The sequence below is a fragment of the Lathyrus oleraceus genome, chromosome 4 (genome assembly GCF_024323335.1).
Source record: "Lathyrus oleraceus cultivar Zhongwan6 chromosome 4, CAAS_Psat_ZW6_1.0, whole genome shotgun sequence".
Taxonomy (NCBI): Eukaryota; Viridiplantae; Streptophyta; class Magnoliopsida; order Fabales; family Fabaceae; genus Lathyrus; species Lathyrus oleraceus.
The window spans coordinates 491,341,707-491,357,278 of NC_066582.1; the positions used below are offsets into that span (position 1 = coordinate 491,341,707).

At 36.0% G+C, this 15,572-nt stretch overlaps 1 protein-coding gene across 3 annotated transcripts; it reads right to left on the reverse strand.

Moving 5' to 3' along the window:
• Window positions 1–5,438: 5,438 nt before the first annotated feature.
• LOC127076574 (gamma-tubulin complex component 2) lies at window positions 5,439–13,924 on the reverse strand. Of its 3 annotated transcripts, XM_051018259.1 has the most exons (20): window positions 13,863–13,914; window positions 13,595–13,755; window positions 12,674–12,811; window positions 11,911–12,042; window positions 10,151–10,234; window positions 9,972–10,070; window positions 9,761–9,852; window positions 9,246–9,318; window positions 8,993–9,145; window positions 8,756–8,875; window positions 8,587–8,640; window positions 7,797–7,880; window positions 7,571–7,645; window positions 7,354–7,488; window positions 7,142–7,267; window positions 6,955–7,062; window positions 6,646–6,708; window positions 6,426–6,500; window positions 5,955–6,121; window positions 5,439–5,855 (listed from the first exon to the last, which is right to left on the reverse strand). In XM_051018259.1, the coding sequence occupies exons 1-20, from the start codon at window positions 13,912–13,914 to the stop codon at window positions 5,720–5,722; spliced, it is 2,127 nt and encodes a 708-aa protein (XP_050874216.1). In that variant the 3' UTR covers window positions 5,439–5,719. The 3 variants fall into 3 exon arrangements, with proteins under 3 accessions (XP_050874216.1, XP_050874214.1, XP_050874215.1); XM_051018257.1 differs by having other exon boundaries at window positions 13,595–13,924; XM_051018258.1 differs by lacking the exons at window positions 12,674–12,811; window positions 13,595–13,755; window positions 13,863–13,914 and adding an exon at window positions 12,156–12,317.
• Between the last annotated feature and the right edge of the window lie 1,648 nt (window positions 13,925–15,572).

Sequence of the window (15,572 nt, forward strand, 5' to 3'; positions counted from 1 at the left end):
GACTCGACTCGTCATGCATGTGGTACCATTCGGAGTAAAACTCCCAACTTAAAATTTGCCAATTTAACGAGGCATCAAGGCTTAAGCCTTCAACTTTCAACTTTTGCCAATCCAGGCCAACGTGGTGTGAGCAAAGCTCCGACTTAATGCATATGGATTTACATGACATACACGACTTTAAAATTCCGACAACATAATAATAATAGCAACACAACAATGTTTTCAACATAATCAACTTATAATCAACTTTGGCTCACCAAGCCTACAACTCAGTATCTTTAACAACTTTCCGTACACGGAATAGCTTAACAACTCAGTCATACTTGTATCGACATTTCATAACATAAACCCAACAAAATTACTCATCAAAATTAACTATAATATTATATATCTCTTTTTGACATAAACTAAGTATTATATAATTCCATTCCAAAACGTACACAATATTCAATTATCAATTTTTCACTTTTCCAACAGCGTTAACCTGTTAACGCCCTGGGTTAACCCGTTAACGCAAGACAAAATACAATTTTTCAGTTTTTCAACAGTGTTAACCGGTTAACGCCATGGGTTAACTTGTTAACGGAAGACAGACTGCAATTCTAACAGTATTTCAACAGCGTTAACCCGTTAACGCCCTGGGTTAACCCGTTAACGCAGGACAGAATACACTTCCTGGCAAATTTTAACAGTGTTAACCGGTTAACGCCCTGGGTCAACCGGTTAACGCAAGACAAACAACAATTTTTCCCAATTCATAACAGTGTTAACCGGTTAACACCCTGGGTTAACCGGTTAACGCAAGACAGAAAGTTGTTCCTGCGCTAACACGAAGCAGAATGCAGAATTCTCCGCATGTTCCGCCGTTGGAGGGCTTCCGGACCTCCGATTCCAATTCCGTAAAAAGCTACACTTTCAGGAAATCAAGACTCATCCAATTACATAGTCAATTTCAGTTTTAACACAACTTATCCATCACAATTTTCCCGCATTCAACATCCCAATTAGGGTCAAATCAATGGTTCATCACTACCCATTACATGTTAACCCATAATACCCATTAAACGACGATAAACCCCCCTTACCTGAGTTAATCCGGCGAATCTTTAAGCTTCAAGCTTTTCTCTTTTCCAACCTTCTTCCTCTTGCTCTGTCTCTTTGCCCTTTTCCTCTTTTCAGCCGCTTCTCTGCTTTTCACGTGAAACCCTTTCTTTACCAAATGGGACTTTTTTTCTTATTTCCAACTTATATATTTTCCAATAATTATTATTCCAATAATAATAATAATAATAATCCAATAATTCCAATTATTTAATTAAATTAATAAATATAATATTAACTTAAATTAAATAATTATCTTATTTTTATCGGGGTGTTACATAATCTGCATTGATAACCTTCTTCTGCAACGTCTTATCTTTGATTTCCCGCATGAAATTCTGAGTAATATGTCTAATACAGAACACATGCGTTGAAGGAGGACTTTGTCAGCCGTTATCAATGTTATTATATGCACTAATGATTGAAGGGTGTCTGTCGGAGATCAAACATAAGTTAGGTCGAGGTGCAACGTGCAATCAGAGATTTCTTAGGAAAAAACTTCATCCCTCAGCACTCTCCCCTTCAACTAGGGAAAAGGCGATTGGAAAATGCTGATGTTCCCATCTTGTGCCACTGCCATCAGTAACGTTCCTTTGTATTTCCCGTACAATCATGTACCATCAATTTGTATAATTGGTTTACAAAAAGAAAAACATATGATGCATGGTTGATACGCCCAGAAGAGACGGTGAAATATTTCATTTCCAATAGCACACGTCCCGTCTGGTGTATACGCGGGCAATGTTTCCAACTTGACAATAGTCCCGGGAGCATATTGTTTTAGAGCCAACAGGTATTTTGGAAGTTGTTTGTAAGACCCCTCCTAATTGCCAAACACTTTTTCAACAACCTTTGTCCTAGTTATCCATGTCTTCCTATATGATGGAGTGTACTCATACTCTGCCCTAATATGCGAGATTATTGTACTCACCTTTAACAACGGATTGTCGCTAATGACAGACAATATTTCATCGCATATTAGCTGAGAGCTTAATTTATGATGATCCTGCATTGGGTTTGTCAGCATGCATGTGTGATCTAGACCCATTGATTCAATCTCCCAAGACTCGCTCCTCTTCCGGTACGAAGCTGACAACCTAAAAAGGCAGTGCTCATTCGGACAATAAATTTTATACCTCAATGCGTAAGTTCTGTCAACTCTGAAATCAACTGATAGTTGCATGTTGAATTTCTTAATGGCTTTTACACATTCCTCTTTTATGCAAAATGTGTCTCCTTGTTTCAAATATCCTTGCATTTGCGCATAAGGATTGTACCATATATCTGATAAAGGTTCATCGAAACCCAAATTTAACCTTGTCATGTGTTGGGGTGGATAGTATACATGACTTGCTGGTATTGGCTCCTCTTCCTCATCAGCGTTAACCATTGAATCAACCATGATTTCGGCTTCTTCTTCTTCGTCATCTAGAACATTCACCTAAGCTTGTTCTTCATCAGTCTCACAAAACACTTGTGATTGATTAATGAACTGAGACACATGTTGTTGATGTGGTAATATATACAACTCTATATTGTTGTAACCAAATTGTTCGTGACTGACAAACATATGTTGAACATCGTCATCATCTCGAATCTTCTTCTGATAAAATTTCACCTGGTTTTCTGCAAACCAAACCGGATTTGTATAGATAATTTGGCCAACATTACTGCATTGCAATTTATTTTCTATTCTTTGTTTCAGATGTGAAAAATTTGATCGTCGATTTATTGTAAACCGAGTTACCTCTGTGTTTCAAAAACAAAAACTGAACAATTGATGATCAAATATTTCACCTTCGATATGGGCACTGATCATGTAATGTTGTGTGGAAGACATTTTTTAAAAATCTAAGTTTTTTTTACTGAAATTGAACGCATTGATCACTTGGTTCGTCTGTACAGACTTGACCATGCATGCAGTGAAAAGAATCCACATGCAGGGACAAGAATGACAAGAACACACATGCGCCCAGGGAATCTCTGAAGCAAGGAATCTTTGAGCCCTAATATTCCTAACAGGCGTCCATTTCCTAGGCGCCATAAAACAACATGGGCGCCAAGAGGAAGGGCGCCCTTCAATGTAATTACACTAAGGTGCCAATAGGAAGGGCGCCCATTCCATTAACTTACACTTAGGCGCCAAGAGGAAGGGCGCCTCTTCCTTGCATGTGACTAATCATGTGCAGGCGCCAAGAGGAAGGGCGCCTCTTCCTTGCATGTGATCCTTCACATGCATGCGCCTAAGACAAAGACAAAGGTTGGTCTACTTTTGTCATTACATAGTCTACTTTTGTCATTGCATCCAACCAACCTCATGCTTCGTAGGTTGCAACCCTACTAACTCATTCATCTATAAATAGCCTTTTATATCACAATATCAAATCATATCCCACACTACTCATCTATAATCTTTCTTTGTCACAGTATTTCTCTGCCACACTCAAGCTCTGCAACATCAAATCATGTCTTTGTTGACTACGGCTGATGAACACAGAGGAACACTCAAGAATATCTCGATATTTGTATGTTATCACTCTCTTTTTACTTATTCCCTTTTTAAGTCGTATACATTTGTTATCTATGTTTGTATTATGTATTTCTTCTTATTATTGCATTTCTTACTTTTTTGTTATTAGGATCCAAAGCGTTTTAGATGTCGTGTACATGAATATGTACCCCACGATCCTTTAATAGAACCATATATTAGAGGATGTGGATTTGGAAATCTCCTCAACATTGTTTCGTACTCGATGAACTACAAGTTCATTCTTGCTTTGTTGGTGCGGTGGAGACCCGAGACCCACACATTTCACCTTCCGATTGGTGAGTGTACCATCACACTTGAGGACGTGTACATGTTGTTGGGTCTCCATATAGATGGAAACGCCGTGAATGATAGAGTTAACCAAGACAACTCTATCTGCAATGAATTATTAGGTGCCCCTTTGTTAGACGACGAAATTGGGGGAGAGACATCCGGTCAAGCAAGGGGGCAAGGTATAAATTTAAAATACCTTAAACAATATTATGCCAGTATAGTATTGTCTGAATATTCAACCGAGTACGAGAAAATAATTAAAGCTCGGTGTTATATTATGATTTTATTTGGTAATTTTTTGTTTCCAGAAAGTACAGGTAATTCAATAAATATTATGTACTTACCTTTGTCATTGTACGCCCCACAACAATTCTCAACCCAACATCAATGCCAAACTACTTAAACCGAACAACCAACCTCACAACATCAACTTACCACATACACACAATAACCATATACCCAACCTCGCAACCCGTTCATGTCATCCACCCAACAACCAACCATCCAACGTCGCAATCCATTCATACCACCCACTCAAACACAAAACCAAGAATCAAACTCTGCAACCACAACCGTCTATAGTCCAGATGATTCATATGGGTCACTTCATCGTAGCCCTCCACCAATGATCACCCAAACATCTCATCAACATAACATCCAACCATTGTTTAACTATAGTACGCCCTAGGAACCTTTGCTTCGTTTCCAAAACGACTCAATGTCCCAATTTGGGCAACTATACCGTCCTCAATCCACCCAACCCCAACGACCTAACTACGATGACATGGACACCGAACTTCATTACGGAAGCGTCGTTGACCAGAGCCCCTCCGGATATTGGAAACAAATGATGACACATCTCTCAAATACCACTGAAACTTCCGCCAGACCTTCCCACCAGCCATCGCTCGATCAGGTCAGCACACAAAAATCTCAAACACCTCAAGATATTCGTGGGAGACCTCAGAGACAAACTAACGCACCTGGATGTGGAACAGGAGACGTTATAATCGGGTCAGTAATTAGTTTATTGTCAGTCCAATGTAATGAATTATTACAACATCAATAAATTTATTTTTTTCCATTATTCTTTTTTATTTATTAAATAAACAAAATTAAAAGTTAAAATAATAATAATAATAATACAAGAGAGGTGTATTCGTCAGATGAATTGACGCATACACCACATAAAGCACTAAGGCGCCAGGAGCATTGACGTCTCCTCATGAGGGTCAATGCATGCGCCAATAGCATTGACGTCTCCTCATAAGGAGTCCAATGCATGCGTCATTGCTATTGGCGCCTCCTTTAGTTGCCTAGGGGATGCGTCAATTCATCTGACACATCCTCTTTTAAAAGTGGTTATTTTGGTTGTTTTTTTTGAATTATTGGTTATTTTCGATTTTTTTTTTATAAAAAAAATGGTTATTTTATAAATAAAAAATCACTGTCTGTAACTTACAATTTACAATGCTGTTACTCGTGAATGCTATCCATTACAGCCACTGGTACAGTATTTTCAATAGGTAAGTTTTAATCCATAGAACCACTATCAAACACTATACGGCTGTTTCAAATGAAAATTTGTTGTTTCTTTTGGAGACCAAATCACAAATTGCCTAGACAAAATTTGGCAAGAACATAATAGAAAAACAAATAAGAAAAAATATTCAAAGAAACCTAACCACAACTTCACAAAAATGTAAATACCCACATTCCAGACATTACATTAACCTATGCACAATAATTGCTCAAGTTTAACACCACTACTAAATACCCACGCTCCTGAAAAACCCATCACAAACCATTATGTTCGAGTTTGACACCAAGAATCCATTTTGCAAGATGGGTCAAATATGGCTCTGCCTGGGAGCTACTACTCAAGATTGATCCAAGACTCTGAAGCTCGGAATCAAAATCCTTCTCAAATTTGCTGCAATTATTTATTTAGGTCAGAATGTTCACATGACATGAAATCATCAGTTTTAACAAACACTAATATAATCATAAAATGTTTTGTTTTTGGACTTACAGAATAGAATCAGTGACCGCTGCATTTCTGGTGGTTGACTTCAGTTGTTTAGTTTTGATTGAATCAGCTTTCGGTTCATCTGGACTATGTAATACGATAGAAGATGATATAAGCCACTGAGTTGCGGCTGCATATTGTAAGCACATGGATTTAAGCCTCTCCACCTTCTGCGATTAAGAATTCAATAAAAACCAATCATGAGAAGTGTTAAACCTTTGACAATTAGCTGATAGCAAATGTCAAGCAAAAGAAGTTTGACAAAGAAGTGAGGCAGAGAATAGTTTTAATTAATAAATCTATCAAATACCATTAATGTTCCTATTAAAAAGGTCCCATAAATATTCAAAATATGGTTTTTAAATTCTGAGGATTCAAATAAAAGGCAACTAACCCGCCTTAATGAAAACAAAACAACACGAAAAGAGAAGAGAAACCTACAAGATTATCAAAACAAAACAAAGAGAAACTAACCTTCAGCAACTCAGGTAAAAGTAGTAAACACTCTCTCAGACACTTATTGAGGAAAAGATCATGATGTTGAATAACCTGTTTCAGAGAGAAACTGTTAGACTTTCTCAAACATCCAAGCCCCCACCCCCCTGATAAAGGAGAGAAAATACTCCAGTATCATGTATGTAACATGACTTATACATCACCAGTTTTACAATCTATGATGATAATAATAACTTACCTCGTCTATGCTATTTGCTGACTGAAGTCTAGTATACATCATATGCCAATTGGGTTCAATAACCTAAAATATAAACCAGAGTTAGGAAACCAAGAACTCGCGTAACTGCAAAGTTAAGGAACCAAAATCATGAAAAAGAAAGAAGCAGGAAACCCAGATCCGGTCCTATACACTTCGAAAGTCCTGACAACAATCATCCTTTTGCTATGCATATTGGTCATAAAAAAATGATTTGAAAACTTATTTGATCTGTGGTTTTGATGAAGTAAAAAGACAATATGTGTGTAGTCAAAGAAAAGAAAGACTTGCCTCAAATGTAAGATAGTGCAAAAGACTATTGATGAATTTAAGCATACTTCGGCACAGAAGAGATGATCTGGAGATAGCAGTTCCACGTGTATTAAGAGCGCGAACTCCCTACAATATGGGACCACAAATGAAGGTAAGACGAATTAAACACAAAGTCTGAGTGAAGTAAAGGCAATCATAGCCATACTTGATGTGTTTGCCATGCTCCACATAGCTGACGGTCAACATGTTTGCAGTGGAAAAGAAATCGAAAAATTAACTGGTAATTTGTAAGGGCTTTCCGTGATAATACTATAGACAATGGCCAGTGCACCTGAAAAGAGAACCAAAAACAACCATATAAATGATGCAACTAACAAAAGGCAGACTTTCTTAGAAACTTGTAGAGAAAAAAAATACCTTATAACTTAGTGAAAATGTTTCAAGGCCGGTGATGCTAACAGGCTCCTCCAGAATATCATTATTACTAGAATCTCTCTGGCTAACTTCAGTGACATTAAATGTGCCCAACCTTTTAAGCAAAGATGATCTTTCCTGAAAGTAAAAAGTTTGCATCATGTGGGAATACTGAATTTTACAGCTCCAAAATTTCTTACAAGGTGTATTAGTTACTTGCCACAATACAGGTTAAGCCTTCATGATAAGGATCTACAGAAGCTGCTGTTGTACGCAGAGCAAGGTCTAGAAGAGACTGTGTCATACAGGAAGACAGCCAAAGCAAACAAAAGATAAAGGAAAGTTAGAGTTAAGCCCCCTTTTAAAATCAAAATAGGCAGGTGACAAATGAAATTTACTAGAAGAAACAAATGCATACTAAAGTGAATAATATCCCATAACTATACCTGCAGTTTCTCAACTGATACTTCATCAGGTTTTTTGGCCAGCTCATCTCGAGCAATATCCATAAAATGCACTAAGAAATCCCCCTGTGTAATCATGAACATGTATATAAAAATATCAGTAAAAAAAAGTGTTTCTGAAGTGTACTTTATGAATGAGTATTAGTGTCCAAGAGGAAGGAGAAAATCACTTTGATATGCATCTATAGATTCTATAGAGTTGTATGGCCTAGGTGGGTATGTCAAACCAGCTCAATATTTTCTTACAGGGTCAGTCAATAAAAAGTGTTGCTATAGTGTACATTATGAATGAGTATTGCCGTCCAAGAGGAAGGAGAAAATCAGTTTGACATGCATCTATATCTTCTATACAGCTATATGGCCTAGGGAGGTATGTCAAACAAGCTCAACATCCTTACAGGGCCCCTTCTATGTGATCACGTAATACAAATATTCCATGGGCATTTAGGACTGTGTTTATTATTGTTTCATTCAAAACCATCATATGCCTTCAGACTACAAACAGTAAGATCTCATGTCACATCTTTGAAGTTGCTACTAGGAAAGCAGAAGAGAAGGAATACTTAAGTTAAGGATGGTGTGCATTTGATTTGTCTATATATTCATCAATAATTGCAAAAATACCAACTTATTTTCACGTTTCCCGTTTGTTTATACCATTTTCTTTGCGAATTGTTGCAAACAAGAAACAATGTAAGGTAGTGTTTTAGCTTTTCTAGTGTTGCTAGCTATTGTCTCCGAATTGAACAATGTAAGATGAACATGATCGTACCTGATCAAGAAGAAGGTAGTGTTTTATAGACCGCAATTTTCCTGTTAGATCATACTAAGCATACAAACACAATTCACCATCAGAACTTGGGTTTTTAACAATAACAACTACTGCAGAAGCACTAAAGTGTAAGCTGAGAATTTAAAAGCCTAATCATATTAAAAATCACCTTTTCCTTAATGAGATTCACGAGTTCGCCACTTGCGAAATTATAAGCAGCCTTAATACATTCAAGATAATGATGATTTGAGCCAAAGCTCATTAGTTTTGAGTTTTCTGATGGAGGGACCTAAAGTAACAAGAAACTACATTTAGTGAACAATAAATATTTCACAAGCACACTCCAACTTGAATGGCTGAGGAGCAGATAACTTTATTCTACATACAAGTATAACAGTAACAACACCTGAACATTGTGTCCACATTCTCTCAGAACATTTAGATACTTTCCTGTGGTCAAAATTGTTTCCGCAGTATTTGCAAGGAAACTAGGAATTCCATCTTTGAGGCTGTAACGCTGTCGCCAATACTTAGCATCATAATCTTTAGTAAGACTCTCCTATAGAGAATATGAAACTGAGGTCATATGAAAAAGAAAAAAAAAACAAGTTTTGATATTACTTTTGGGCTGTATTAAGTGATTAAATTTTATGTTGTACCTTTTGAAGAGATTTGTCTTCTGCAATGAAAAATTCACCATAAGGATCATCTATTACTCCTTCATAGACCCATCTTTAGGATTGTTTAGATTCCCAGATGGACAATAAAATGGAACATTAGAGATAACTCAATAATAAGAGTGCACAACAATATTTAAGGTTATTAAACTAGTATAACAAATATAACTGAAATGCAATAGCAAAAAAATACACACCCAAAAGTAGAGATTTATTTGTAGGTAAACGACATCAAGCATGTTGTTCACATTTTTTTTATGCATCGGACATCAAAAGAAACCAAGCTAGTTCTATGGTTAATAATACAAACAAAAGATTATAAGATATTTGAAAAAAGGGACTTTGATAGTGCTTCTAAACCCAAAAAAACGGGGGACAGGGCTTATAGTTATTTAGTGAGATTCATGTAAAAACCAATACAAACAGTATATTTGAATATCAATTTGATTTGGTGTATGTCTATGGACTTTATACATATTAAAGCAGAAAATAGAAACCTTTCGAGTATGCTCATGTAGGCTCTACTTGCACATTGTGTCATTTTCTCCAGCAACAACCTTACTGCATTGTCTCCAGCCATAGCCTTTGCCTAGATAGATTGGAATCCATAGTGGAGAGAGTTAAGTGCTTGAGAAAATAAACTAAAGGGAATTTTTTAACATGTGCATACTTCAGAATATTGTGACAATCACAAGGGAGATTCATTACCTGGCTCTGCAATAAGTTAAGAACGGCAGAACCAGAAAAATTATTGGCTGAAGCCTTCTGTATGACAGTAGACAATGCCTGCATTGACCTCAACATGGGCTGAAACACATCATTGAAGGTATTATCAACAATAGTTAGACAAACATTTACTGATTTACATTTAATCCAAGAACTCATACCTGACAGTAGAACCACAATCCTTGGAGGGAAAGTCTCCCAAGCCGGAATTGGTGCTCAAGTTGTGCCACGAAGGCCTGGTAATCCTGGTAAAGATTGCCGTAATGGTAAAAGTACATTCTTATTCAAATTGCATAGTTTAAACAAAAGATACTATAAATGCAGAACTGCAACAGAGAGGAGAACATTTATTTTGCTAATTAATGCTATGCTACTGGTTTTTGCTCAATAAAGTAATCTGCAAGTCACGTATTTGCATGGCTCCTGCATGAAATTCCAGCAAGCCCCAATAAGGTGCAGATATTGGAGAAGGAAACTGCTCAACAGAACCTGGGTTCTAAGATAAATAAGATTACGAGAGTGTGAAACAAACTGTTTTGCTTCAACAAAAAAGAGCTATGGTCTTTGTAGAGGGATTTCACTTTCGGACACTGGCAACTTTGACCTATTAAAGTTCCACCTTTTTTTCTGGAAGATACCTTATCCTATAATACCTTTTACCAAAATATTTTGAAAATAAAAACACTACTGTCAAAACTAAACTAGAGCATATAACTAACATATCATTGGGTTAATTCTATGGGGTCTGCATATTCACAACATCGTGTTGTTTTAATGAGTAACATTGAGTCCTACTATTTCTACAAAATACTTGACCCTAAAATGAGTTTGAAAGTGCAAATGGGTACAATACTAATGCTAACATGTGCCCCAAGGGCACAAGTTAATGACGTATTTGTAGAAATATTATCTTGGAATGCATGCATTTAATTTTTTGAAACTTAAAACATTGTTTTATTCCACACAAATTTTCTAATTGTAGTATCCTTAACTTGCTAAGTATTACCTGTTCCTATCTTAATGACTCTCACCTAAAAATACTAATTAGTTAAACACTTTCATTGTTAAACTTTGTCTATTACCTTCGATCCATCCACTTATTACCGAAAAAGTATATCTAATCAACTTAAGGACTCCCGCCTCATCCACTAGTTGAACATCATTGTTAAAAATAAAGAAGTTTTTGGTACCAACCGTGTCCCTTTTAATTTCCAACCAAATGGAAGTGTCGACTAGGTGTCGGAGCAATGTCCTCAACATATCGGAGCCAAAAAAGATTATTTCCTAAGACTATAATTGAGTGTCTAACATGTGTCATATGTGTGTCAGACACACCTTAAACCTAAAGTGTTGGCTCTACATAACACTACAGGATAACTAAATCTACTGATTTTAATCTTAGCAACCCGTAATCCAGAAAATGGAAAGAAACAAACTAAATGCACACTTTTTAACTAAACTTGATTGCCATTCCCCATAAGAGAGTATTCTCAAAATAAATAAAAGTAATCACTACATTACAGTTTCTCCTAGAAACTGATGTTTTTACCTCCCCCACCCCCAACAGAAGATAAAGGTAATGAAACGTAAGCTTTGTTTGGAAAAAAATCTGAAGGTGCTAGTTGAGGTATACCGAGCCAGTATCAGGCACTAAACATTAACACTTGATATATACTATTTTTTTTTAAATAGTCTATCCGACAGTAACAGGCTACCAATAGATGTTAAGGGGCCAATTATAAAAAGTGAATATATATATATATATATATAATATATATAATATATATATATATATATATATATATATATATATATATATATTGTTTGTACACGCACACACAAAAACATCCTTTTAAGAAGCAAACAATTACTTCATGTGAAATGTAAATCAACAACTGACTCACTGTTCAGAAAAACATACGAGAAGGAATTCCCTAAGGGCAGCAGAAAAGGCATGATTAACTAGCCCATTCTGGAACTGAGACCTTGATTCCACAAATTGGTTGATCAACAGAAAGCTCCTACAAAGAGGGAAAATCCGTTTTGCCAACTCCTGCAAAAACAAAAACTGACTCAGACACAACTATATCATTGCAATATTACATTTCATTACTGTAAAGTTGCATTATATTGTATTGTTCATTATCGAAAGTTATACAATTATACCATAGGCCACTACATCCCCTGTCAGCTTACTTCGCAGAGACCTCGAAAAAACATAATTTGGGGGCAGAGTTATGGTTGCAAATCACAAATTAAAACAATGGCCGAATATCTAAATATAATTGCAGAAAATAATTTCCTTAACTTGGATTGCTGCCAAAAGAAGAGAGAAACTTCAAATAAAATGTGTTGCATTATTTGAATAGTAAGCTAGATGATTCACATTCCTTAACAAAAGTTTATAAAAATGAAATAAGAATACAGAAACATTGAAAGAAATACTTAAATGGGTTTAATGAACCTATTTAGCATTAGGTTATGATACTGAACATATTGAACTCCTAACAAATTTTTTTCACAAAAAAATTGTATAGAAAGCATTTCCATTGCCGCTATAGCTTGGTTTTCTATCTAAGCTTCCTATCATAACTATCACCATAAAGCAAAAGGTGGAGTCTTAACAGCTCTAATATTATGATTGCGGCTCAAAACACAGCAGTGAAAAATTATGCAAATCTCACCTGCAGTGTCAAATCCATAGATGGGTCCACCAGGAAATTAATAATTTCATCCTTCTTTCCACGAAGTGTTTTGATTGAAATGTAACGTCCTTCAACCCCAACCATAGCAGAGAGCACTTCATCAATAACAATAAGCTCCTACATTTCACGAGAACAAGATAATGGATGAAACTTTTAAAGCTTGTTGATACCCTAAATTGATTTATGAATGCAGATATCCACAGTACTTGGAAACAAACTGGACTATGCATATAATTGTACACATGAATACATACATACACAAAAGCCAGCCCTTAAAATCCAATACAACACCGCTCATCAGTTACAATAGCTTTTTAGAAAAACCTAATCCCTATGCAGTTTGATGAACAAAGCATAGTCAGTACATTAATTTCTTACCAATAATAATCACATAGTTCCCTTTGCCTAATTTGTACAAATGAAATATATATTCAGGCAAATGTTCAGTAAGCATCATTTTAATTACAAGCTTTTATGACACCATCATTCTGAAGCTTTCTTTTTACAATGCCAATCAATCATAACTATCTTATCATTAAAAAAGCATTTTCACTTTATCTTTATCTTATCGGCTTCTAAAATCACACAACTGGGCAAATCAAGAATAATATGCATAACAAATAGTACATTTTCTTAATTCCGAGCAATGTTTCTTAAATAAAAGCTTATATATACACATATAGAATGCATTCTGAGTTGAAATTAGGTTTTCCACCTGCTATAAATCTTAGGTCAAAATTGAATAGAATAGAATCGCATCAAAGGCAATTAAACTAGTGAAGAACACTGCAGCAATCACATTAATAGAGGAAAATGGACATTCGGAACAAGCACCAAAGTTTAGAGTGTAAAAAAAGTAACAGATCTGAGAATGCTTCAATGAGAGAGAGAAGAACGTACTTGTACTGGAGGCTCATAATAGCCGATAAGATTTTCAAATCCCGCGGCGGTTTGAGTCATGTTAAAATAAAGCAAACGCGGATCGGGAGAAAAAGCGCTTTTAAGAATAATCGACTGTGGGAAGATGAAAGAGTGACGATAATCCTTGCGAATAATCGGTTATCAACTGATAAGTGATTATGGGAAATGCATAGAGAGTGAGTGACTGTGTCATATCATTGTTATGAGTAAAGTTGTTACTTGATGGTCTTAATTCTTTCTTCTCTCCTGTATTTTGAATTTTGTGTACGAGGGTTTCTTTCCTTTCGGAATCTCTCCATTCTTGACTTTTTTTTTTCTTGATAACTTTATTTAATTTAACAAGAAAACTTATAATATTAACAAAAATTGATTTTTTTTTTTAAATAACACATATTCCAAATTAAATCCTGAAATAATTAATTTTAAAAAAAAAAAACCAAAACAATCACATTTCCAAACAGATACGTCAGTTGATCTGGCGCATCCATTTAACATTAAGACAAGGCGTCAACTCCATTGACGTATGCTTCCAAAGCATTGCATGGAGGCGCCAAGGTTGATGGCACATGCATGTGTTTTGCGCCTATGCTTGTGGCGTCTAGCCCTTTGGCGCATGCATTTCAAGTTTTATCTATAAATATCTTGCGCATCTCCCATATTTTTTCACATAACTTTTACCCTTCAACCATATTTTATTTCATTCTACTTCAATATCCTTCAATTTTTTGATTTTTAACCAGGTCTGAATATATTCACAAGAGAAATGCTGATTTAATTTTTTCAGATGTCGCACCTTCGATAAAGATTCAACTTTGGAATATAGATTCATTTGAACGTCTTAATTGGACGTTGAACCGTTGGTTAGATGGAGAAATTGCAGATGGTGAAAGAATTAGAAGAATCCAATAGCTTGTGTCCACGTTCAACCAAAATGGAGAAGTGCGTGAATGGGTGGATATTAAGACTGACATAGACGTTTACAGGATGATGCATAATATGTTTAAAATTGTTTTGATGGTTGTAATCGCTTAGTTATAATAATGGTATTTTAATTGTTTGTGTTGTTGTTTATGTATTGCTTGTGTGTTGAATGTCTTCTATTTGTTTGTGAATGTATTTCCTCACAAAGTTATCACATGAAATAAATTTTATTTTTTATATATTGCAAAAGAGGTACATGTAAATTTATCATGTTGTGCTCGTTCAAACACTAGGACAATTAGTACGATTGTGACCTGGCTGACGGCATGAACTACATAATTGAACCATTTTGTTTGTCTTATCCATTTCGATTCGAATACGGGTGTTGTTTGGGCAACCCTTTTTCTTTCTTCGCATAACTTCATTGTGCCAAACAATGTCCCGTTGATATTCTGGCCAGTAATCCTCTTTTGCAACTACTAAAAAACTAATTTTGTAAACACTGGATAGGTTTATGACTTTGTAAACGTCAGATAGTAAGTAGGATGGATCCCTTCGAACCTTCGAACATGTCGCAATGACATGGGAGCAGGGCGTACGAAATGCTTGGAACTTCCTGCGGTCGCACCAACCTTTATCTAGTTCCACTATGTATCGTCCCATCGGTATGCCTTCATTGTAATCCATGGACTCAACAACAATGTACCAACCTTTAGTACAGTCAAACACTATGACCACGTGTGTGTTTGCTTTGGCAGCTTCGTATCTAATGAATTTCATTGAAGCATCACTGAACAAATGCCCAGATTCCAATACTGAACTCCATTTGGAACGTCTGGTCTCAAACAACGTCCCTAGCCTGAAATATGTTGCCTGCACCGAAGCGGTTATAGGTAGGTTTCGGATGCCTTTGAAGACAGAGATCATTGATTGCACAAGATTTGTTATCATGTAATCCCAAAGTTGATCGTTGTCGTATGCCCTAATCCACTTCTCCAATGGAATACTGTCGATCCACCGTACTGCATATGCGTTT

Coding starts and splice junctions, on each gene's coding strand:
- LOC127076574 (XM_051018259.1), bottom strand. CDS start 13,914: ATGGAGAGATTCCGAAAGGAAAGAAACCCTCGTACACAAAATTCAAAA. Junction 8,876..8,992: donor AATGTGGACACAATGTTCAG/GTGTTGTTACTG, acceptor TTGTTACTTTAG/GTCCCTCCATCAGAAAACTC. Junction 6,122..6,425: donor TTTTACCTGAGTTGCTGAAG/GTTAGTTTCTCT, acceptor TCTTAATCGCAG/AAGGTGGAGAGGCTTAAATC.